At 43.0% G+C, this 24,426-nt stretch overlaps 1 protein-coding gene across 9 annotated transcripts in view; it reads left to right on the top strand.

Annotated features, from left to right (window-relative positions):
• The first annotated feature begins 435 nt into the window (after positions 1-435).
• The window catches only part of LOC126184082 (zonadhesin-like), a 127,497-nt gene continuing 103,506 nt past the window's right edge, over positions 436-24,426 (top strand). For 7 of the 9 annotated variants that reach the window (XM_049926441.1, XM_049926450.1, XM_049926458.1 and 4 more), the window contains exons 1-2: positions 437-582; positions 4,458-4,535. In XM_049926441.1, the coding sequence (XP_049782398.1) occupies positions 4,487-4,535 (49 nt within the window). In that variant the 5' untranslated portion in view covers positions 437-582; positions 4,458-4,486. Of the gene's footprint in view, positions 583-4,457; positions 4,536-24,426 lie in introns of all 9 variants that reach the window. The other 2 variants (XM_049926503.1, XM_049926496.1) reach the window with 1 other exon arrangement.

Raw genomic sequence — 24,426 nt, forward strand, 5'->3', positions numbered from 1 at the left:
TATCGTACATATACATATTGCACAACAGACATCGATTTACTGTCTTAAGATGGTCGCGGGAATTACAACTCACCTCAGATGAGACGAATTCACATCTATCGTATATTATTTGAAGCTCTCTCCACACAATAAACCAATTAATACTGCTGGTAGTATAGTGTCTTACATATTTTTACCGGCCGAAACCTAAAATGAGAATCTGACGAACAGCAAACTTTTCAGACATAGGTATTTCCGATCGACACTACATAATCGTTTGTTATTTAAAAAGTTATAACTTACTCTGCCAATTCATTTTGTAACTTGTGTGTCTATTGCTAGTTTCGAATTTTTGTACTGAATTTGCGATTTACTTGCATATTTATTTAAGGTTTTAAAGTAAATATCTATTTCAATGTTGGTATTTGGTACTATGCGCATGCATTTGTCGTTCGTTTCCGTATTGGCCAAATGTGTGTGTTTGAATCAAAGGCGGGTTTTACGTGTTAGTGACCGTTGCTGTTTACATGTCAGTTGGTTGATGTTAGATTCGGGTGTTCGAACTCGTGAAGTTGTCAGTGCGTAAAACTTCTGTGTATAGAGGTACCAAATGTTTGTTTCTAAATACACGTATAATATACGGTGTGTGAATATGCATCCGCAAGATAAAATACTGGACTGTCTGTTCAAAACATGTTAAATACTACGTTCCATGGATAAGTTTAGGATATATAACACGTAAATATAAGATGCTTTTGGTCGGTAGTAAAGCTTGAACCAAATACATGTCGAAGGGGAGATGAATTGGTAGCGGTTGTTTTTGAGATCATTGTTACACCCACTGCTTAGCGCACGTATGACAAATACAAACTTGTTATTCACCTGGAGTCGGATATGAATGAATTTTGTAATATGTATTTTGCCCAGTAATTGGCGAAATAATACCGGTACATCCTCCTGCTCTGAGTTTTACGTGTTAGAAGAAATTTAGATGGTGTTGTTGTAATCCCTAATAATTGTATATAGTTCAGTGTTTTATGCAGTGAGAAGCCCAATAAGCTGATCCTCATTTTCTAACGATAACGTAACTGTTGGTTCTCCTTTTGTGTATAGTTATGTCTGCGTCCATATTAGATGGTATTTTTGCCTGTTAAAAACGTTTCTCGGGCAGAGGCAAGGTTGAAATCGGCGTTAACCTAAGACTGGAATCAGGATAATTTTTTTTTTTTAAGGACAGAGTGGGAAATCAGGTGTGCTACAAATAATGTAAACTTGATCTGAACTGTGGCATGCCGAGGCCAGGTGGGAACCCAAACATACTTAAGCACATTAATGAAGTGTTTGAGCTGAGAGTATTGGGTGTGGTCTTTCAATGTTGACATTTTGATCAATGATGTGTACAGTGGTATTGTTAGGTTTTCCGTAACATTGTCACCCATTCAGTACTGAAACTGCAGCATTAGATGTGCAACTAATGATTCAGTACTTCTGGCATAAGGTAACCATTATGAACAACTGTCTATGTAAGTGTGAAGTCTTTAGTCACCGTCAAGTGACGTTATCTATTGGTGTATTTGGTTAAATTACGGGCTGCAATAATTGTGCCCAAAACATATATTGCTCAAAGTTTTCATGTCATTGGAGTACTTCACATATGGTCAATGGAACAGTGGAATCGGACGTTTCCGTTAACCCGTGTTTGCCAGCTAGGGAACTTCATTAAAACCATGTTAATTTGTGTAGTATAATCAGAAAAACAAAGTTAATGCCAACAGACAACAGTTAGTGTCTGCAATAACAAGAGCTGTGTAGTTCTGTACTAAAGTTTCCCAGTTAAACTGTTGACATCACTGTCCAGTAATCTGAAAGTATTCACTTTTCTGTGCATCTTTGCTACTAAATTTGGCATTGTTGCATAAATTAAATATGTATTTGGAGAAACAGTTGAAACAAATTCAAACAATTAATGCTATCAGTTGGGATTGCCCACGTTTGGAATTTAGTGAAAGATTTGGAAGAAACGATATCAGTATGGCAGTGCCAAGAAACATTAGTGCTGGGTGCTTATTCCACTAATATTTTTTCGCATAATAGTTTTAGTGAAAGAAGTCATTGCATTGACAGCTGTCAGTCTTTTCTCAATGACTACTACTAGAAGTTACTTAAATGGTCACACATAATGCTCTTTTAAAAAGGAAACACTGTAAATATAAAAACTCCCAATTTTGTGGAGGTATTCCATGATACACATAAACAAAACATGGTCACTGAATTTATGAGCGTTAGTTCTTTTTAGTGTACAGATATATTTCCCTGGCATTGTGGCTTCAGATATTCCTAAAGTGTAAGATGTTAAGAGCCACAAAGTTGGGATTGAAATAGTTTTTCACATAAATTTTGGCACAAGCTTTGTTTGAAATAGATTATGTCCCGTTTACAGAACCAGAGATCTCTGACTACAATTTGCCTTTTGTTTGCTGAAAAGATGCATATTAAATAGTGGTCTACATAAAATTTTTGAATTAAGACCAGGTATGATTTTAATGGTATGCATCATCATAAATGGTATGATAATGAAAGACTGAGTGTAGGGTACTGCGCCAGACGAGGTTTGAAAACCTGAGGGCTTAAAGGTGGAAGACAGGGTGATATGCAAGACAGAGATTACTGCTAAAACATCGTACACGAGTTTGTAGTGAGTGATACGCTAAGTGCATTGTATGTAACAGAGGTGGGAGCAGGTGGCAGTGAAAAATAGACGGGTCAGGAAATAAAAGATGCAGAAAAGTAAAACAGAGTGAGGTAAGGAGTAGTTACTGTGAAGAAATTTTGACACAGAAAGGAAATTAACATAAGTTAAGGCCAGGTGCATGAGAACCAAGAACATGCAATGGCACTAGTTCCAGCTGCAGAGTTCTGAGAAACTGATGTCTGGGGGAAGAATACAGATAGCACAAACTGGCACTGAGGTCACAACTGCCTTTTTGTAGAGCATGCTCTGCAACACCATGTTGTATGTTGTCAGTTTACACCCTTTGTCTACGCCCATTCATCCTGAATGATAACTGGGTGGTACTCATGCCAATGTAAACAATGTTCTGCCTTTTACAGCAGCATGACTACCACCAAATTATCTGTTAGGATGAATAGTCATAGACAGAGGGTGTACTCTGGCAACGCACAATATGCTGTTGCAGAGCATGCTCTACAACAAGACAATTGTGACCTCAGTGCCTGTTTCACCATATGTGCCATCTGGATTCTTCCCCCAGACACCATTTTCTCAGACCTCTGCAGTTGGAACTAGTGCTACAACGTGTCCTTGGTTGCCATGCACCTGGCCTTAATTTACGTTAATGTCTTCTGTGTCAGAATTTCATGACAGTAATTACCCCTTTCTTCACTCTGTTTTATTTTTCTACATCTTTTATTTTCTGACCTGTATTTTTTGCCGCCACCCACTCCCACCTGTTACATACAAGGCGCACAGCCTATCACTCACTGTTAACTCATGCACAGTGTTTTAGCAGTAATCTGTTTTGCATATTACCCTGTCTTCCATCTTTAAGCTCTCACATTTTCAAATCTGAGCTAGTGCAGCCCCCAATAATCAGTGTTTCCTTCTCACCCCATCCAATAAGTCTCCCCCAACCTGAGGTTCTTCATTTCATTAGGAATTTGAGAAGTGCAAAAGTGTGCAATAATACTTATTTATGGTGTAAATTCAAGAACAACATGTAGAAAACTGTTAAAGGAACTGGGTATTCTAACCACGGCTTCCCAGTATATTTATTCCTTAATGAAATTTGTTTCAAACATGCTTCTGTTTCCAACCAATAGCTCAATACATATACTAGAAATAAGAACAATCTACATAAAGACCCAAAATCATTTACCTTGGTCCAAAAACGGGCCCAGTATTCAGGAACACACATTTTTAGTCAATTGCCAGCGACCATTAAAAACTTGGTTTCAGGTGAAGCACAGTTTAAACAGCATTTGAAAAACTTTTTGATAGGCAACTCCTTCTTCTCTGTAGTTGGATATCTTTATCAGGGACTGTTAGATCAGCTTAAGTAAAAATGCCTGTTAGTTTTAAGTTTTCACAGCATATGGTCACAAGTCAGGGTTAGGTATTTTGTGTACGATAAATTTATTACAAGCGTAACTGTGTTTCATTCTGACCATGTATTCTGTAAAAATTAGCAGTTCCAGTTTAACATATTCACATATTTTGACAATCTCCTGACAAATAATCTGGGTAGTAAGTATTATATTCAAATGTTCTGTGTTTTCCGTGTTACTCTTTAACAGGTTCCACATCCACGAGAATCATATCATTTTTGGATGTATGGAACGAAAACTGAATCTTTATGTAATTAAATAAAGGAAGGATTCTGTCATTAGGCCCTATTCGATTTAGAGCTCTTGCTCTCTCTTTCAAAGATACTGTTTAAATGTTCTCAACCATTTTTCAGGGAGAAGGCATTCCACATCGGACCTCAAAATGGAGAGTGATGCACTACTGGAAATGAACCGAATGGAATTAAGATCTGGTTAGTTTTAATCTCTTGTGAAATTTATTACTTTAGCAAACAATTTGTCAGTAGCTGGATGATGCAGAATTACTGTTACATAAATTTTCCTTTCCTTCTTGCCTTAATAAATAGACATAGATGCTGAACTTTAATACTAGAGCATGATTTCATTATGGAGAGACTTTTGTTGTTATTATAATCTCTGTACAATTCAATGGAGACAAATTTACTGAGCTGTACTTTCCTTTTGCTATACTTATTATTGCTCTCCTTTGTTTGTAATTAGTACAGCTAAATTTTTGAGACTCACTGTACTGAATCTGATTACTTTTGTTACCCAGACCAGTTTTAAACTGAAATGTACTTTTTGCTGTGATTTGCCTAGATGGCTGACCTTTGTTAAAAGGGTTTGACTGGCAGCAATTGAATTCTGTTGTTGATTTGCTGGAAGGAACAGCTACACTGATTAGTCAGCAATGTTAATAAAACAACAGCCAAGGATTTTATACACACACAATTTAACAGCAGTTAGGTTAGCATTATATCACTAACAAGAAAATTTGAAATCTTAACGTTTATTATTCATTGCCTGAAAAAATGTAGAGCTAGGTGGTAAAACGAATTAGGTTAAGTTTCTTCATATGCAAGATGTGTCTGGAGCACCCATTGAAATGAATAAGGAAGAACATAGATTAATGTACATTGCTTCATTTCCTTGGTGTAGATATGTAGTCCATAGTAACTTCAAAACACATTGATAAGTGACTGAATGTTATTGTAAATAGGTAAGATGTAAATTCTGTGTATTTTGTATCAAAGAAAATCCTTCATATTTAGTTTTTCTCCTGTTACTTGTTGAAACACGGATTACAACAGATCACACTCCCACCCCGTTATTTCATTGTGTGTGTGTGTGTGTGTGTGTGTGTGTGTGTGTGTGTGTGTGTGTGTGTTTCAAAAAATTCCGGAACTTTTGCACCAATGGTGTGTTGGAGCGAAATGCTGTTGCCATCCCAGCACACACCTGTGTTTAATGTGTAACTGCTGGAAGCTTCATTGTTGTATGTGTGTTAGATACTGTTCAGTGCTCTATTGAGTAGAACATTGTCACACAGTGTGCGAATTTCAAGATGACAGAGTTCGATGAGCAACATATCTGCATTAAATTCTGCGTGAAACTCAAGAAAACCTTTTCAGAGACACACCAAATGATCCAGGAAGCCTACAGTGATGAGTGCTTAAGCTGTACTCGGTGTTACAAATGGTTCACATGGTTTAAAATTGGCCTGACAGAAGTTAAAGATCACCCTCATTCTGGACACCCTACGAAGTCTACCGACAACACTCATGTGAGGAACACCAGTGAAATTGTGCTGCTGATCAAAGACAAACTGTTGGAAAGATTCCAGAAGAATGTAACATTCCAGTTGGATCATGTCAGAAAATCCTGACATAGCATCTTGAAATGTGTCATGTTTCCACCAAGCCCGTCCAAGTGCTCATGAGTCAGGATGAGAAAGACCTTTGCGTAGAAATCTGTGAAGAGCTTTTGGATCACACAAATGAGAGAGAGATGTTCCATAAGAGAATCATAACTGGCGATGAGATGTGAGTCTAGGGTTATGGTGCTGAGACCAAGGTTTCTTCACAAAGGGTCAGGAAAGGTTCTCAAAGACCAAAAAAAGGTTGTCAGGTCAGGCCTAATTGCAAAACTGTGCTGATAGTTTTTGACTTTGAAGAATTAGTTCATCATGAATTCATTGCACAAGGACAAACCATTGATTGATGGTAATGTCTGGATGTGTTGCAACGTTTGCGAGAAAATTTGAGAAGGAAACGGCATGAGATGTGGCAAGATCATTCATGGCTGTTGCATCATAAGAATGCACCTGGGAATTCATCCCTGTTGGTGTGTGGCTATTGCACAAAAAACAAAATAACTGTGCTGCCTTATCCTCTGCACTCACCAGACCTGGCCCCTGCAGATTCTTTTTTATTTTATTTCCAAAGCTGAAAACCCTGTCGCAAAGGATGAAGATTTGAAACAATAGACGAGATAAAAGAAAATTTGCCGACGGCACTTCATGCAGCCCAGCAAGAGGCATACCAAGACTGCTTCTGCAAGTGGGAACAGTGTCAGGAGCAGTGTATCAATTGTGGAGGAGATTATTTCAAAGGAGACCATGCATAGTGAGTAGAAGGTAAATGTAAAGAAACCCCTGCAGGTCCGGGGTAAGAGTAGGCCCGAGGTATTCCTGCCTGTCGTAAGAGGCGACTAAAAGGAGTTTCAACCATTTCGGCCTTCAATGTGATGGTCCCCATTGGGGTTTGACCACCATTTTTCAAAATTCTGCAAGAGTACGAGCCTTTTGGGGAAGGACGCCTTACGTGGTGTATCAGTGCACTAAGACCTTGACACTCATCATCGTAACGGCGTCGTAACTGCACCCACTGTTCATCAATTTGAGGCTAAACATCTGATGGGTTGCACAGGTTACGCCCGTAATGTGTCCCCATGTGCACCTTCAGTCATGATGGACTTTCCATGGCACCCGTAATCCAGCACGGTAGCCAGCCCGTTTAGATGGAGTCGTCATGTACCCTCTAGGTTGTAGCCCCCTGACCACACAGGGATCGTACTGCCGATACCTGAGCTGCACCCTCCCCACGTAAGCCAAGGAGTAGATGCCAGTCTACCAGGGGCATCAGGACTCCCGGCAGTGGTCATCCTGCCAGGTGGCCCTTGCTGAGGCTGGGTGGCGCCCGTGGGGAGAGCCCCTGGTCAGAGTGGGTGGTATCGCGGGCTATGTTTCGCAGATGAAACGTCAACCTGCATCAGGTCGCTCTGCGGCCGCGTATTCTAAGAGGAAAGATTCTGTCTTTGTCTCTGGTTCTGGTCGTTCTGCCTTTCCCCCCTTGGCCACTCCCTGGGAGGAAGGATAGGCCCACCAGCTTGGGGCGAAATACTTCCCCCGCTATTTAGTCTGTTCTCGGACCGATGGGGGGACGTTCGCCACCTCCAAGCCCATGTTCTTTGTACAGCGTATCGAGGATATCTCCGGAGAAATCGAGTCTCTTAGTGAAATGCGTTCAGGGTCCATTCTCATAAAGACCACCTCCGCTACACAGTCGGCGGCGATCCAGGCATGCGACCGACTAGGGGACATCCCAGTGTCCATTGTCCCACATCTGGCACTCAGTAGGACGCAGGGGATTATTTTCCATCGGGACCTCCTGCTGCAATCTGATGAGGAGCTCAGGGCCAACCTGGAGCGCCGTGGCGTGCATTTCATCCGGCGAGTCCAGCGCGGCTCCAAAGATTGTCGTGTCGACACTGAGGCCTTTATCCTCGCCTTCGAGGGGGATGTTCTCCCGGAGACGGTAAAGGTGATGTGCTACCGATGCGACGTGCGACCTTACGTCCCGCCTCCTATGCGATGCTTTCGATGTTTGCGCTTCGGGCACGTGTCGTCACGGTGTGAAGCTGAGCCCCTTTGTGGTGATTGTGGACGTCCTCTTCGTGAGGGACATACATGCACCCCACCACCTCGGTGCGTCAATTGTCCTGGCCTCCACTCGCCTAGATCTTTAGACTGCCCCGCCTATCAGAAGGAGAAGAAGATACAAGAATTGAAAACCTTGGAACGTGTGTCTTATTCTGATGCCAGGAAGAAATATGACCGCCTCCATCCCGTGATGTTGGCAACGTCATTTGCTTCAGTCGTGTACACTCCTTCTGCAGTATCCTCACCCCTATCCTGTCCCCCCTCCACCTCCTCACCCCATCCGGGGTCTATGCCTCCGCCTCCCAAATCCCTCCCCTCCAAATCCTCCTCCCTCACAGCCCCTGCCCCCTCTGCCCCAGGGGCCACCCTTCCTCCTCCTCCTCCTCCTCCTCCTCCTCCTCCTCCTCTGCTGCCTGAGAAGCGATCCTCTTCTGAGGCGTCCATCGGGGAAACGTTACGGACCCCGGCTTCCGAGGTCCTGCGTTCAAAAAAGGACCCCGAGCGTGAGGACTTTCTTCGGGTCCAGCCCCCACAGCCTACCATCTCTGTGACTCATCGGTCTTCCAAGAAGGCCTCAAAGAAGAAGTCTTTATCCCCCTCTCCACCCCGGCACATTTCGTCTGATGCTCCATCCGACAGTCGCTGCTCCCGGCTGTCCTCAGTTTCGCTGGGACGCTCTGCTGCCAGGCGCTCAGCAGGCCTGTCGCCAGCGGACAATGCTGCCCCTCCTGCGCAACCCAGGAATGTGGCCACAGCTGGCGATGACTTGATGGAACAGGATCCACCTCCAGATGGTTGTAGCAATGTTCCCTCGAAACCTGGCCCTCCGCGGCCATCGAGGTGACCAGCTCTTCCCCCGTTTTGTTCCCCCTTTCTCTGACTCACGATGGCTCTGTTACATTGGAACTTAAGAGGTATTCGATCTAATCGGAAGGAATTACAACTGCTCCTCCGCCTGCACTGTCCACTCGTCATTGGTCTCCAGGAAACAAAGTTATGCCCAACTGACTGTATTGCTTTTACCCATTATACCTCCAAGCGATCTGACCTAACCCCTGTGGACGGTATTCCAGCTCATGGAGGGGTCATGTTGCTCGTTCGGGACGATGTCTATTACCATCCCATCCCGTTGACCACCCCACTCCGAGCAATAGCTGTCCATATTACTCTTTCTGCCGTTACTTTTTCTGTTTGTACTGTCTACACTCTATCATCGACAGTTAGTCGGGCTGACATGATGCACCTGTTTGCTCAGTTTTCTCCGCCGTTTTTATTGTTTGGCGACTTCAATGCCCATCATCCCCTTTGGGGTTCTCCTGCATCCTGTCAGAGAGACTCCCTCTTGGTGGATGTTTTCCACCATCTCAATTTTGTCTGCCTCAATACTGGCGCCCCGACTTTCCTCTCTGACTCTACTCATACCTACTCCCACTTGGACTTCTCGATCTGTTCTACCAATCTTGCCTGTCGGTTCGAGTGGTATGTCCTTTCTGACGCCTATTCGAGCGACCATTTCCCCTGTGTCGTTCGTCTCCTGCACCACACCCCATCCCCATGTCCCTCGAGCTGGAACATACCAAAAGCTGACTGGGGACTTGACTCCTCCCTGGCGACCTTTCTGGACCAAGATTTTCGCAGCTGTGTCAGTCAGGTCGAATACCTCACGGCTGTCATCATCAATGCTGCCAAACGTTCCATTCCTCGTACTACCTCTTCTTCACGTCGCGTTTCAGTCCCCTGGTGGAATGAGGCTTGCAGAGACGCTATCTGTGCTCGACGATGTGCTTTACGCACCTTTCGCCGCCATCCTGTGCTGGCGAATTGTATTAATTACAAACAGCTCCAGGCGCATTGTCGTCGAGTCATCAAAGACAGCAAAAAAGCTTGTTGGGCCTCTTTCACTAGCTCCTTTAACAGTTTTTCTCCCTCTTCTGTCATTTGGGGTGGCCTGCGCCGGCTGTCGGGCGTTAAGGCGTACTCCTCGATACCTGGCCTGACTTCAGGTAATGAGGTACTTGTGGACCCTGTGGATGTCTCCAACGCCTTTGGCCGCTTTTTTGCGGTGGTTTCAAGCTCCGCCCATTACCACCCTGCCTTCCTTCCCAGAAAAGAGGCAGAAGAGGCTCGGCGACCTTCCTTCCACTCGCTGAATGTGGAAGATTATAATGCCCCTTTACCATGTGGGAACTCGAACGTGCACTTGCACTGTCCCGGTCCTCTGCTCCGGGGCCAGATGCCATTCACGTTCAGATGCTGACACACCTTTCTCCGGCAGGCAAATGCTTTCTTCTTCATATCTATAACCACATCTGGACCGAAGGTCAGGTCCCCACGCGTTGGCGTGAGGCTGTCGTTGTTCCCATACCCAAATCCGGGAAGGATAGACACCTTCCTTCTAGTTACCGCCCCATTCCTCTTACAAGCTGTGTCTGTAAGGTGATGGAGCGCATGGTTAACGCTCGGTTGGTTTGGATACTTGAATCTCGACGGCTACTTACTAACCTTGAATGTGTCTTTTGGCGACACTGCTCCACTGTTGACCACCTTGTGACTTTGTCGACGTTCATCATGAACAACTTTTTGCGAAAGTGCCAAACGGTAGGTGTTCTTAGATTTGGAAAAGGCTTATGATACTTGTTGGAGAGGAGGTATCCTCCGCACTATGCACAGGTGGGGCCTACGTGTACGTGGTCACCTGCCCCTTTTTATTGATTCATTTTTAACAGATTGAATGTTTAGGTTGTGTGTGGGTTCCGTATTCTCCGACGTCTTCCTCCAAGAGAACGGAGTGCCTCAGGGCTCCGTTTTGGGCGTAGCCCCGTTTTGCCATAGCGATCAATCCCATTATGGATTGCATTCCACCTAATGTCTCCGGCTCTCTTTTCGTCGATGACTTCGTGATCTACTGCAGTGCCCAGAGAACATGCCTCCTGGAGCGCTGCCTTCAGCGTTGTCTTGACAGCCTATACTCATGGAATGTGGCTAATGGCTTCTGGTTCTCTGAAGAGAAGACGGTTTGCATCAACTTTTGGCGATGTAAAGCATTCCTTCCACCATCCTTACATCTCGGTCCCGTTGTTCTCCCCTTCATGGAGTCAACGAAGTTTTTAGGGCTCACATTGGAAAGGAAACTTTGTTGGTCTCCGCATGTCTCTTATTTGGCTGCCCATTGTACATGTTCTCTTAATGTCCTCCGTGTTCTTAGTGGTTCATCTTGGGGAGCGGATCGCACTGTCCTGCTTCGCTTATATCGATCCATAGTCCGATCAAAGCCGGATTATGGGAGACTCGTCTGCTCGGCCATCCCTCTTACGCTGTCTCAACTCCATCCATCATCGGGGGTTAAGTCTTGCAACAGAAGCATTCTATACCAGTCCCGTCGAGAGTCTTTATGCTGAAGCTGCCGAATTACCATTGACCTACCGGTGCGACGTACTGCATTGTCGGTATGCCTGCCGGCTGTTGTCAATGCCCAACCAACCCTCTTATCAGTCCTTCTTCGACGATTCTCTCGACCGTCAGTATGGGTTGTATGTGTCTGCCCGGCTGCCCCCTGGAGTCCGCTTTCGTCGCCTGCTTCGACAATTTTATTTTGCCCTCCCTGCCACCTTCAGAGAGGGTGAGAGCCCGACACCACCTTGGCTCCAGGCTCCGGTTCAAATTCATCTTGACCTCCACTCGCTCCTGAAGGAGGCTGCTCCAGAGATGCAGTGTATTGCTCACAGTTTGTCGAACTTTGTGCGCGACTCGCCAGTAACACCTTTATTTACACTGATGGCTCCAAAACTGACGATGGTGTCGGCTGTGCCTTTATCGTCGGGGACGTCACCTTTAAATACCGGCTCCTCGACCAGTGTTCCAGCTTTATGGCCGAGCTTTTTGCTCTCTCTCAGGCCGTTCACTATGTCTGCCGCTAATGCCATTCACCGTATGTGCTCTGCTCTGATTCGCTCAGTGCTCTTCAGAGCCTTGGAGCTCCATATCCGGTCCATCCCTTGGTGCAACGGATCCAGCAATCCCTCCATTCTTTTGTTGATGATGGCACTCCTGTTAGCTTTATGTGGGTTCCAGGCCATGTAGGAGTGCCTGGGAATGAGGCTGCTGATGCTGCGACCATGGCTCCAGTCCTCCTGCCTCGGCCAGCCTCCCTTTGTGTCCCATCGTCTGACATTAGTGGGGTTGTTTGTAAGAGGTTTGTGTCATTATGGTGGGATACTTGGTCGTCACTTCAAGAAAATAAGCTCTGGGCCATAAAACCGTTCCCAACAGCTTGGACAACCTTCTCCCGACCATCTCGGCGAGAGGAGGTCATTTTGGCCAGGTTGCGGATTGAGCATTGCCGGTTTAGCCACCGCTACCTGCTATCCGGTGACCCCGCCCCGTAGTGCCCTTGTTGTAATGCATCAACAGTGTGCCTGTTTTATTGTCATGTCCCCGTTTTAATCAATCTCGTGTTGTCCTGTCTGCCCTCTACCCTACAGGAAATTTTAGCTGATGACGCTCGAGCAGTTGCTCGTGTTCTTCGTTTTATTACTTTGACGGACTTATCCAAAGACATCTAAATCTTTTAATTATTTTATCTGCGTCTTTGTAAGCACTTTCTTGTGTCCCCCCCCTTGAGTTTTACCAATTTATATGTGCACTTACATTTGTGACTGGGCGCTAATGACCTCAGTAGTTGAGCGCCATAAAACCCCACCAAAAAAAAAAAATTGTGCACAAAGTTCTGGAATTTTTTGGACAGACCTTGTATGTGTAATGAAGCAGTCAATTAGTGCATGTTTTATCCTGCTTGCTAGTTAAAATTCCATGTATGGACTTCTTGTGGCAGCAACATATCAGAAATCCAATCTGTGATTGATCTGTATTTATTACATTAACATCATCATATATTATACACCTTAAGAGGTATGGCTGTATCTAACACTAGGATTTCCCAAACTGTTCCCCGAACACTGGTATTCTGCGAAAAGTCAATAAGTGCTCCATGATAAACTATTAAATGTAGCAACTGGTGTCTTAACATTCTCCCGTCCCCCGATATTTTAAAGATACTAATTATTTTTGAAAATTCATTAAGATTTTGTTATGAGCTAAGATTTAAAATTGAAGCAATCACTGAACAAAACAAATTTTCACATTTTTAAAGTCCTATCAACCTTCAAAATAAAGGTGTTCCATCAGAGTGGCAGGTTTCTCAAAGTGTTCTGTCAGAGGAATGGTTTGGGAACCCCAGTCTTGTTTGTATAGAACAAAACCATTTGAGTAATTTATGAGAGCCTCCTATAACTCTTTGTCAGAGTTCAGTTTGTGTTAATGGTTCACAATCAAGATTAAAAGTTTTACGTGTGTGTGTGTGGGGGGGGGGGGGGGGGGGGTTTGTATTCTTCAGAAGCCTTATAAGAGGCGCTAAGTACATTAATAATGTTTCTTTAGTGACTGTTTCCAGCAAAGCAGTTTCATTTCCAGGTAGAAGAAATAAACTTGTACTTTTTTTTCCTCATAAGTATACAATGTCATACTGAGTAGATTTCACTCAGTAACACTAATGTTATGTCATCTTCGTCTAGAAAGCACCTCCAAAGAATATATTTAAACAAATATGCAACCCTGAATTGGAATGCCATCTTCTAAAAGCTTCTTAACCTACAGGGCTATTACAAATGATTGAAGCGATTTCATAAATTCACTGTAGCTCCATTCATTGACATATGGTCACGACACACTACAGATATGTAGAAAAACTCATAAAGTTTTGTTCGGCTGAAGCCGCACTTCAGGTTTCTGCCGCCAGAGCACTCGAGAGCGCAGTGAGACAAAATGGCGACAGGAGCCGAGAAATCGTATATCGTGCTTGAAATGCACTCAAATCAGTCAGTCATAACAGTGCAACGACACTTCAGGACGAAGTTCAACAAAGTTCCACCAACTGCTAACTCCATTCGGCAATGGTATGCGCAGTTTAAAGCTTCTGGATGCCTCTGTAAGGGGAAATCAACGGGTCGGCCTGCAGTGAGCGAAGAAACGGTTGAACGCGTGCGGGCAAGTTTCACGCATAGTGATGTGAAAGATTCAGTGTTTAAACCTCCTCTACCAAGAAATGTGCCAGAACTGCGTGCTCGTATCAACAATGCTTTCGAACTCATTGATGGCGACATGCTGCGCCGAGTGTGGGAGGAACTTGATTATCGGCTTTATGTCTGCCGAATCAGTAAAGGGGCACATATCGAACATTTGTGAATGCCTAAAAAAACTTTTTGAGTTTTTGTATGTGTGTGCAAAGCATTGTGAAAATATCTCAAATAATAAAGTTATTGTAGAGCTGTGAAATCGCTTCAATCATTTGTAATAACGCTGTACTTTGTTGATTTTTGTGACCATCATGCTCTGTTATGGGAACTTAGAGTGAATGTGCTTCACTTCTAAATGAACTTGACTACGTGTCTAATATGAACCTGTCTCTCTTATACTTCAGAAATATCAAAATTCCTTGGTTATAAAACAGGAAATTCTCTCTTTGAAGTACAAGTACAAATGATGATACTTCGTTTTATTAACTTTCAGGCATGTACATGCTCCCCAACAATGCCTAGACTCATCAACACTTGTATTAATAGTTTAGCTTGTTCCACTTTAATGCAGACAAAAACATTGCTGCTTTGGATTTTCACACTAAATTAGCAGGTTATCGCTCTTCGTGGCAAATTTTCCACTTATTTTCAAATATCAGTATGTTGCGTAAATGGAAGTTAATAATAACCATGATGGTGTTTCTTCCAGACTTCATAAATCATTCTGCATGCCTTTCTGCCAATAGTCCTAAATTATTTTTATCCCATGAACTAGTGTAATACTTTGAAATTGTTAATAAACTGTAACAAATTCTTCAAACAATTTATGTGCAATGTAACTGCATGCATCAGCTCTTTACAAAACCTGAACTAGTATCCTTACACATACGTGCTTGACACCAGTCCCACTTTTACATGGTTGACATTAAATAATACTAGTGATATGACTTTGTAAATTTTATTTTGTGCATGATATCAGTGATAATACTATTCCTTGCAGCTCCCCAGTAGCTTTTTTCAATGCCAAAGCTTTTCAGTACCCAAAAGCAAACTAGAGATATAAAAAAAAAGCCAAACCTCATCAGAGGAGCAAATGATCACATAGTAATGAATAACACAGCAGTGGCTACTTCCTGAGATGTCCTACTGTAATAAAATAGAAATATCGCACACACTTGTCCCTACACCAATAATTAAATCTGTTTTACAGATGTGATAAGCAGACGTAAAATATGTATAAAAGTGAAATTGGTCATATATCTAAACAACAAAAAACTCCTCAAAACATCTTATTATGCAGCTTGGGATCACTAAAAAATATGACTCAAGGCTTCTACCTCCATCAAACATATTTCTATAAGCTCATCAATTACAGTAATTAAAATATCCCATTTACATGAACATAGCTTAGTCTATGCAAAAGGAATCTGCTCCTGAAGTTTAATGTAGCTTAGTACATTGAAGCAATCAAAGGCAACTTACTTATTCATCAAACTGGAAGCTAATAAGTTAAATGTTTCTGACATGGTAAAGCATTTTGAGACTACATAAAATAGAACATCCTTTCTCAAGTGAAAGTCAAACCAATTACTTAGGATATGTCTGTAGGTTGAACTAGAAAAACAAAACAAAAATATTTGCTGTCTACGTCAGTACTTTCTAATCAAAGAGAAGAAACATTCTATTGTATATTGCCACATCTATTGGCACAGAAACACAATATGTTGTAATCATAATTTATATATTAGGTGGCATGACATTAAGAAACAGGTAAGTTTATTCTTTTGTGTGAGTAAATGAAAAATAGACAGAAAGTGTGATACTTAGGGTTAGAAAACATTTGAAAAATACAAGGAATAAGTTGTAATTAATCTGCTTAATCAGAAACACTCGTAACTGGCATTTTTACTTTGCTGTGCAACACTACAAAACTACATGCATACTCACTGATAGAGGGTAGTAGCAGCTAATTTTTATGTGTACTACAGCAGAAAATAGATTGGGATGCAAACTACAGCATCAGGGCAGCAAGCAGCGAGTGTTGTCGGCAGTCAACTATGGGGGTGGGGGTCAGAGACCTCCTAGCTGCCCAGTAGTAGTGTAGAGTGAACAGGGTGAGTGTGCAGCACCTCCACTTTTGCAGTTGGCCTTGGCAGAGAACGAGCCAAACTGGGGCTGGACTACAGCACATCATAGCTGCACTTCACTGTTGTCTCGACATGTGAATAATAGAGTAGCATAATGCCCATATGTGCAATAAAAATAACACTCTTATTTTCTCAATCCCTACATTTGTGAATGCTAAGTAAAGAAAAAAAAGAATTCAACAGTACACAAAAACGAGTCTGCTTTGTTGTTAGAATTGCACACACAGCACACTAACAAAAACATAGAATAAATAACTGTTCATAATGATGAAACAGTTCTTATTTTGCGTTTGGCACTTGGTCTTGTTGTGAGTCTACAACACGCTGAATCGCATTGTTGTTGACCACCTTGCCATTTTATTCTGCTTCTTCTGGCATCTCTTCTTCCATTGTGTAATATTTAAATCTTTGTAAATGTTCAGGTGGAATCGTGCCTTTCAGATGTACTTGTTCTATTTTGCATAGGTCCTTTCACATAAGGCAGACTCTGGCCGTGCGCCGTGTGTGTGTGTGTGTGTGTGTGTGTGTGTGTGTGTGTGTGTGTGTGTGAGAGAGAGAGAGAGAGAGTAAGTAAGTAAATTTTTTGGTGCATACAGTGTCAAGTCTTTCAGTGTCACACCAATTTTTATTTTTAAAGGGGATCACTTAAGACTATTTTCATGGGTTCGCCCCTCAAATTTCTCCCTCATATCACAAAATTGTCGTCTGATGTAGTACAAACTGAAAAAAATAAATTTCTTTTTAAAGCACAGTTCCGTATATAATTTATATTCAAAACCTTACACCTGTGTCACAGAACAAATTCTACATCGAGAATTTTTTACAGAAGTTTAAGGGAAGAAACGCTTCCAATAATTATTACAGCATTTAAAGAACATCATATTACAGCATTTAAAGAACATCAATATGTACAGGCTGAAATGAACAAACAGTACATGAGACTATGTTAATCAATTCTACTCGTTAATACTCTCATTAGATGGGTCTCCATTATTGGTTCATGTAAGAACTTTACCCTTGTTAGGTGACATTCAAAATACTTTCAGAACCCTCCACATTTAGGGCTGTATGGTCTTGGATCCAGTAATTCCTGTTTTATTTTCTGCTGTCCTCTTGTAGGCCAATATTTCTATTTGAATAGCTTCTCGGAATATTCCTTTACATTAAGGACTCCCCGTTCTCCAGGTTCACCTTTTAGATATTCTGTTAAAAATTTTATTCTTTTTTCTTTTTACTATTCCACGTTGGTGAAAAAGCATCTTAGAATCTTCATAAAAAGAGTATTGCATGTACTTCACCTACAGACTTACCACTCCCGTTTTTTGGAACTTCGTTCGAAGTTCATCAACATGACTTTCATTTATACAGATGGCTCTAAGACCAATGACGGGGTCGGGTGTTCCTTTATTGTCGGGGCACAAAGTTTCAAATACCGGCTCCATGGCCATTGTTCGGTCTTCACAGCTGAGCTCTTTGCCCTCTACCAGGCTGTTCTTTACATCTGCCGCCACCGACATTCTGCTTATGTCATCTGCTCAGATTCCCTGAGCGCCATCCAGAGCCTCAGTGATCCGTACCCGGTTCACCCTTTCGTACACCGGATCCAACGCTCTCTTCAGCAGCTGGTGGACGTCGGTACGCCGGTTAGCTTTATGTGGGTTCCTGGCCATGTCGGTATCCCTGGGAACGAAGCTGCAGATGCCGCGGCCAAGGCTGCGGTCCTCCAGCCTCGGACAGCTTCTTGTTGTGTCCCTTCGTCCGATTTTAGCAGGGTCATTTGTCGGCGCGTTGTGTCGCTGTGGCATGCCGATTGGGCTGCACTTACCGACAACAAGCTTCGGGCCTTAAAACCTCTTCCCGTGGCTTGGACGTCCTCCTCACGCCCTTCTCGGCGGGAGGAGGTCGTTTTAGCAAGGTTAAGAATTGGACACTGCCGGTTCAGCCATCGCCATCTGCTGACCCGGCTGCGCCGGCGCCGTTCTGCCCATGTGGGCACTTGCTGACGGTTAGACACATTTTAATGTCCTGTCCAGATCTTAACACACTGCGCCTCGATCTTAACCTGCCTAATACTTTCGATGCCGTTTTAGCGGATGACCCACGAGCAGCTGCTCGTGTTCTTTGTTTTATCAATTTGACAAACCTCGCTAAGGACATTTGATGATGTTGTTTTTTAATCCTATGCCTGTCAGTCTCTTTTATCACGTCACCCTACAGTGGCGAATTGTATTAATTATAAACGATTACGTGCTCAGTGTCGTCGTATTATCAAAGAAAGCAAGAAAGCCAGCTGGGCTGCTTTCACAAGCACCTTCAACAGTTTTACTCCTTCTTCTGTTGTCTGGGGTAGCCTGCGCCGGCTATCTGGCACTAAGGTCCACTCCCCAGTTTCTGGCTTGAAGGTCGCGAATGACGTCCTTGTGGCCCCTGAGGCTGTCTCCAATGCCTTCGGCCGCTTTTTCGCCGAGGTTTCGAGCTCCGCTCATTACCACCCTGCCTTCCTCCCCCGCAAACAGGCAGAGGAGGCTAGGCCACCTGACTTCCGCTCCTCGAATTGTGAGAGTTATAATGCACCATTCACCATGCGGGAACTCGAAACCGCACTTGGCCGATCACGGTCCTCCGCTCCAGGGCCTGATTCTATTCATATTCAGATGTTGAAGAACCTTTCTCCTGCGGGTAAAGATTTTCTTCTTCGTACATACAATCGCATCTGGATTGAGGGACATGTTCCCGCATGCTGGCGCGAGTCCATTGTTGTCCCGATTCCTAAGCCGGGGAAGGACAAGCACTTGCCTTCCAGTTATCGACCTATCTCGCTTACCAGCTGTGTCTGTAAAGTGATGGAGCGAATGGTTAACTCTCGATTGGTTTGGCTGCTTGAGTCTCGACGCCTACTTACCAATGTACAATGTGGATTTCGAAGGCGCCGCTCTGCTGTTGACCATCTGGTTACCTTGTCGACCTTCATTATGAATAACTTCTTGCGGAAGCGCCCGACCGCGGCTGTGTTCTTTGATTTGGAGAAGGCTTACGACACCTGTTGGAGGGCGGGTATTCTCCGCACCATGCATACATGGGGCCTTCGCGGTCGCCTCCCCCTTTTTATTTGTTCCTTTTTATTGGATCGACAGTTCAGGGTACGTGTGGGTTCTGTCCTGTCCGACACCTTTCGCCAGGAGAATGGGGTGCCACAGGGCTCAGTTTTGAGCGTCGCTCTCTTCGCCATCGCGATCAATCCAATAATGGATTGCCTCCCAGCTGATGTATCAGGCTCCCTTTTCGTGGACGATTTTACCATCTATTGCAGCGCGCAGTGTACACGTGTTCTGGAGCGCTGTCTTCAGCGTTCTCTTGACCGTCTTTACTCCTGGAGTGTCGCCAATGGCTTCCGTTTTTCTGCCGAGAAGACGGTCTGTATTAACTTCTGGCGCTATAAAGAGTTTCTCCCACCGTCTTTACGACTCGGTCCCGTTGCTCTCCCAATCGTGGAGACAACCAAATTTTTAGGCCTTACCTTTGACAGGAAGCTTAGCTGGTCTCCACATGTGTCATATTTGGCCGCCCGTTGTACCCGTTCTTTAAATGTCCTCCGTGTTCTCAGTGGTATGTCGTAGGGGCGCGGATCGAACCGTCCTACTTCGTCTATATCGGTCGATCGTCCGCTCCAAGCTGGATTATGGGAGCTTCGTATACTCCTCTGCACGGCCATCCATCTTACGCCGCCTCAACTCCATACAACATCGGGGTTTACGACTTGCGATCGGAGCATTTTATACCAGTCCCGTAGAGAGTCTTCATGCTGACGCTGGCGAATTGCCACTCACCTACCGGCGCGATATACTGCTTTGTTGGTATGCCTGTCGGCTACTATCAATGCCCGACCATCCGTCTTATCGTTCCTTTTTTGACGACTCTCTTGACCGTCAATACGGGTTGTATGTCTCTGCCTTGCTACCCCCTGGAGTTCGCTTTCGTCGCCTCCTTCAACACCTTAATTATTCACTCCCTGCAACCTTTCGAGTGGGCGAGAGCCGCACGCCACCTTGGCTCCAGGCTCAGGTCCGCGTTCACTTCGACCTCAGCTCGCTCCCAAAAGAGGTCACCCCCGGTTCGCTCTACCACTCCCGTTTTTTGGAACTTCGTTCGAAGTTCATCAACATGACTTTCATTTATACAGATGGCTCTAAGACCAATGACGGGGTCGGGTGTTCCTTTATTGTCGGGGCACAAAGTTTCAACTACCAGCTCCATGGCCATTGTTCGGTCTTCACAGCTGAGCTCTTTGCCCTCTACCAGGCTGTTCTTTACATCTGCCGCCACCGACATTCTGCTTATGTCATCTGCTCCGACTCCCTGAGCGCCATCCAGAGCCTCAGTGATCCGTACTCGGTTCACCCTTTCGTACACCGGATCCAACGCTCTCTTCAGCAGCTGGTGGACGTCGGTTCTCCGGTTAGCTTTATGTGGGTTCCTGGCCATGTCGATATCCCTGGGAACGAAGCTGCAGATGCCGCGGCCAAGGCTGCGGTCCTCCAGCCTCGGACAGCTTCTTGTTGTGTCCCTTCGTCCGATTTTAGCAGGGTCATTTGTCGGCGCGTCGTGTCGCTGTGGTATGCCGATTGGGCTGCACTTCCCGACAACAAGCTTCGGGCCTTAAAACCTCTTCCCGTGGCTTGGACGTCCTCCTCACGCCCTTCTCGGCGGGAGGAGGTCGTTTTAGCAAGGTTAAGAATTGGACACTGCCGGTTCAGCCATCGCCATCTGCTGACGGCTGCGCCGGCGCCGTTCTGCCCATGTGGGCACTTGCTGTCGGTTAGGCACATTTTAATGTCCTGTCCAGATCTTACCACACTGCGCCTCGGTCTTAACCTGCCTAATACTTTCGATGCCATTTTAGCGGATGACCCACGAGCAGCTGCTCGTGTTCTTTGTTTTATCAATTTGACAAACCTCGCTAAGGACATTTGATGATGTTTTTTAATCCTTTGCCTGTCCGTCTGTCTTTTATTGTGTTTTCCCTTTTAGTTGTTGTTGTCAACTTGTGCCTCGCGGTTCATTTTTAGAGTAGTCAGGGCGCTAATGACCATTGAAGTTGTGCGCCCTAAAACCACAAAAAAAAAAAAAAAAAAAAAAGTCTCTTTTATCGTGTTTTGCCTTTTAGTTGTTGTTGTCAACTTGTGCCTCGCGGTGCATTCTTAGAGTAGTCAGGGCGCTAATGACCATTGAAGTTGTGCGCCCTAAAACCACAAAAAAAAAAAAAAAAAACCTACAGACTTCAAACATTGAAGTTTATTAGATAGATGACTTCCATGTTGTAGGTGAAGTTCCTTCCACCATTTGTTTGTACTTGCTAACAAACTTCTGAGTCAGGGCATCTGTCTACAAAATCCACAGGTACTAGATGTGTGATTTCAGTTCTCTTAGCTGGTGTTTACTAGAATGTTTCTTTCAATTCGCTAATAAAGACCCCATTCCAGTTCATCCATTTCCTTGGTTTTGAATGCTTGCCAACTTTCCCTCATCCTGTATTTTTCTGTGGAAATTTAAATCATATGACACTTCTGCACAATTTCCATAAATCTAATTTGCATTACTTCTAAACTGTTGTTAGATTCCTCTAGGGCCTGTTGGGTTAAAACAAGTATAAAAATAACCCATTTTTAACTATGTCATCTTACAGTAATGTTCTTTGATTCTTCTTCTCCACTTACCATTGTTATATTTCAGAATACTGTATTTTATGCTAATGGTTAATTAACTGTTTAGTTATTAGAGGGTTACCATTTTAGTTTTATACCTGTTCCCACTGTATATGTAAGGTAGGTATAATAAGAAATAAAGGATGTACTATTGAAAATTATTAAAATATATTATACTGTGAATTATGCAAATAAAAACATTAGCTGATTTCTGATCAAAGTCATTCTCACATAAACCTGAAAAATCTTCCATTGTAATCGAGAATAGGAAATGTCAGCAATTTGACCCACATCAGCCCATTCAATGTTATCTTTGTCTGAGAAAACATAACATTCACCTTTTCCTTTGCATTTTGTCAAAAATTTAATGGAATAACATTCTGTATTACAAAGGTCCTGGATATTTATTTGTTCCCTGAAACTTCCTTTAACTCTTCTTCTCTTTTGACATCTGAAGATTGTTTTGGTGATATTGTATTCAGAATAGTTGGTCTTAGTTTCTTCATTGGTGAAGGAATAACTTCACCTAGGCCTACTCCAGAAATTGATGGACTTAATGTAAGGAAATTAGGAGTTTCAGTTGATGGGCTGGTTACAATTAGTATATGTTGTGAATTGCTAGATTGCACTTCTGGGTCATCTGTTCCCTTATTGCTTGTTAAAAGGCTTGTAAAAATAGCTTTGTCTACGTATTTGAGACATGACTCACAGTACCATGTTTTTAAAATATCTCTCCATGCAAGGGCCACATACACCAATATCCAAAGTGTGAAGTGCATGAGAGGTGTTTTGTGGAAAACATAAATGAATGATTTTATTTTCTCGTGCTACACAGGTTACATTATAAGTGAGATGACTTCCATAGAGTATGGGAACTGGTTTTCAATCTCCTTGTCCTTTAAAACTAACACAAGGGGGATAGTGTTCATCAGATATACTACCTACAAATAGAACACTGTACTAAAGTCTTTCCGCACCTGATCTTGAATAGATTGCCCTTATACTTTTAGGAACAAAAACCTTTCCTTCAGTAGGATCTGTGCCCAAGCCAGTGTAGAGTTGAAAATCCTTTTTGGGTGGTTTGCTAAATTGTTGTCCTTAAGAATTTTCTCATATCATTTAAAAAATTCTTATACTACAAAATTAGTCTTTCAGCCCATGCTTATGCCAGTAGTTCAGGTTTTTGCCTTGAGACTTCCTCTTGCCAGCTTTTTTTTGAAACCTACTATCAAGTCATAGACTGGCACACCATACTTAAATGGTGTCTTCCTAGCCATTGAATGTACATAACTACGCACCATAAATTTCAATCTTTTCTGGATACTCCAACTTGGCTGTAAATACAGGAGCCTTTACTACAAACTTTTCCTCTTCTTTTGATGTCACTGTTATTTTCCCATAGCATTGACCTTTAGGAGGATTTTCACGCCAACACCTCAGTGTTTGTTTGTTTCTTTTTTACAGCATAAATTGAACTCCCACTTAAACTTGATCTGACATAAAAACATTAAAAATTAAATCTCTGTACTAATATAAACTTAAAATGGACACATACAGTATGTGCATACTGTAATTTTTAACTTCGGTTCTTGCAGGTTAACTGTAAACAACTAACTGAAGCAGTTGTTTTGTTTACTCTGTCAGTTGTAAAAAACAAACAAAAGATTTTCTCTCAAGTTATAAGTGTTGCCAACATAACTTTAGTATAGCATCATATAAAATGATGATGCACACGTGAAAAATTTTTCAGATATATATGAATAGTAAAGGATTTAATTTTTAAAAAATATTGTTCATGCTTGTTTTACCCCACTATACCCAGGCCCTATAAAAATTGTTGCTTTCAGTCAGTTCTTGCTTTGATGTTAGTTTTAAATTGTTTAATTGACCATTAATTATTTTAATAACAACTTTCTGTACACCTCTAAATCACAATCATCATAGACACAAACACCCTGACCTACCTACCATAATTATGCTGCAAACTTAAACAAATACCAAAACAAAGTAGTATAATAACCAGAGCATAAAACTGTGGTGCCTTTCTTATACCACATTATTTAAGAAAAGGCATTTGAAAGCTACATGTAAAAATTAAAAAAGTCTAATCTTCTGGATGTGGTAGTCTACTATTTGCCAATGTTTCTATAATAGCCATTACACAGTGAATTGAAAAGATGATGGTGTGTGTGTGTGTGTGTGTGTGTGTGTGTGTGTGTGTGTGTGTGTGTGTGTGTGTGTGTGTGTGTGTGTGTGTGTGTTTTAATTGTGCCTGTCTGAAATGTAACTTATCATCTTTATGGTAAGTATCGATCTCTCCCCCTTACATTATTAGTTTAGTTAAGATTTTCAAGATTGAAGTAACTTGCATCGTGAAATGGGTACTCACAGGAAGCAGCTCATCACTGTTGAAACATATCTGGATAGTGGGGGGGGGGGGGGGGGGGAGGAGGAATGTTTTACTTCAGTGAGCTTCAGAAAAA

The sequence above is a fragment of the Schistocerca cancellata genome, chromosome 1 (genome assembly GCF_023864275.1).
Source record: "Schistocerca cancellata isolate TAMUIC-IGC-003103 chromosome 1, iqSchCanc2.1, whole genome shotgun sequence".
Lineage (NCBI taxonomy): Eukaryota > Metazoa > Arthropoda > Insecta > Orthoptera > Acrididae > Schistocerca > Schistocerca cancellata.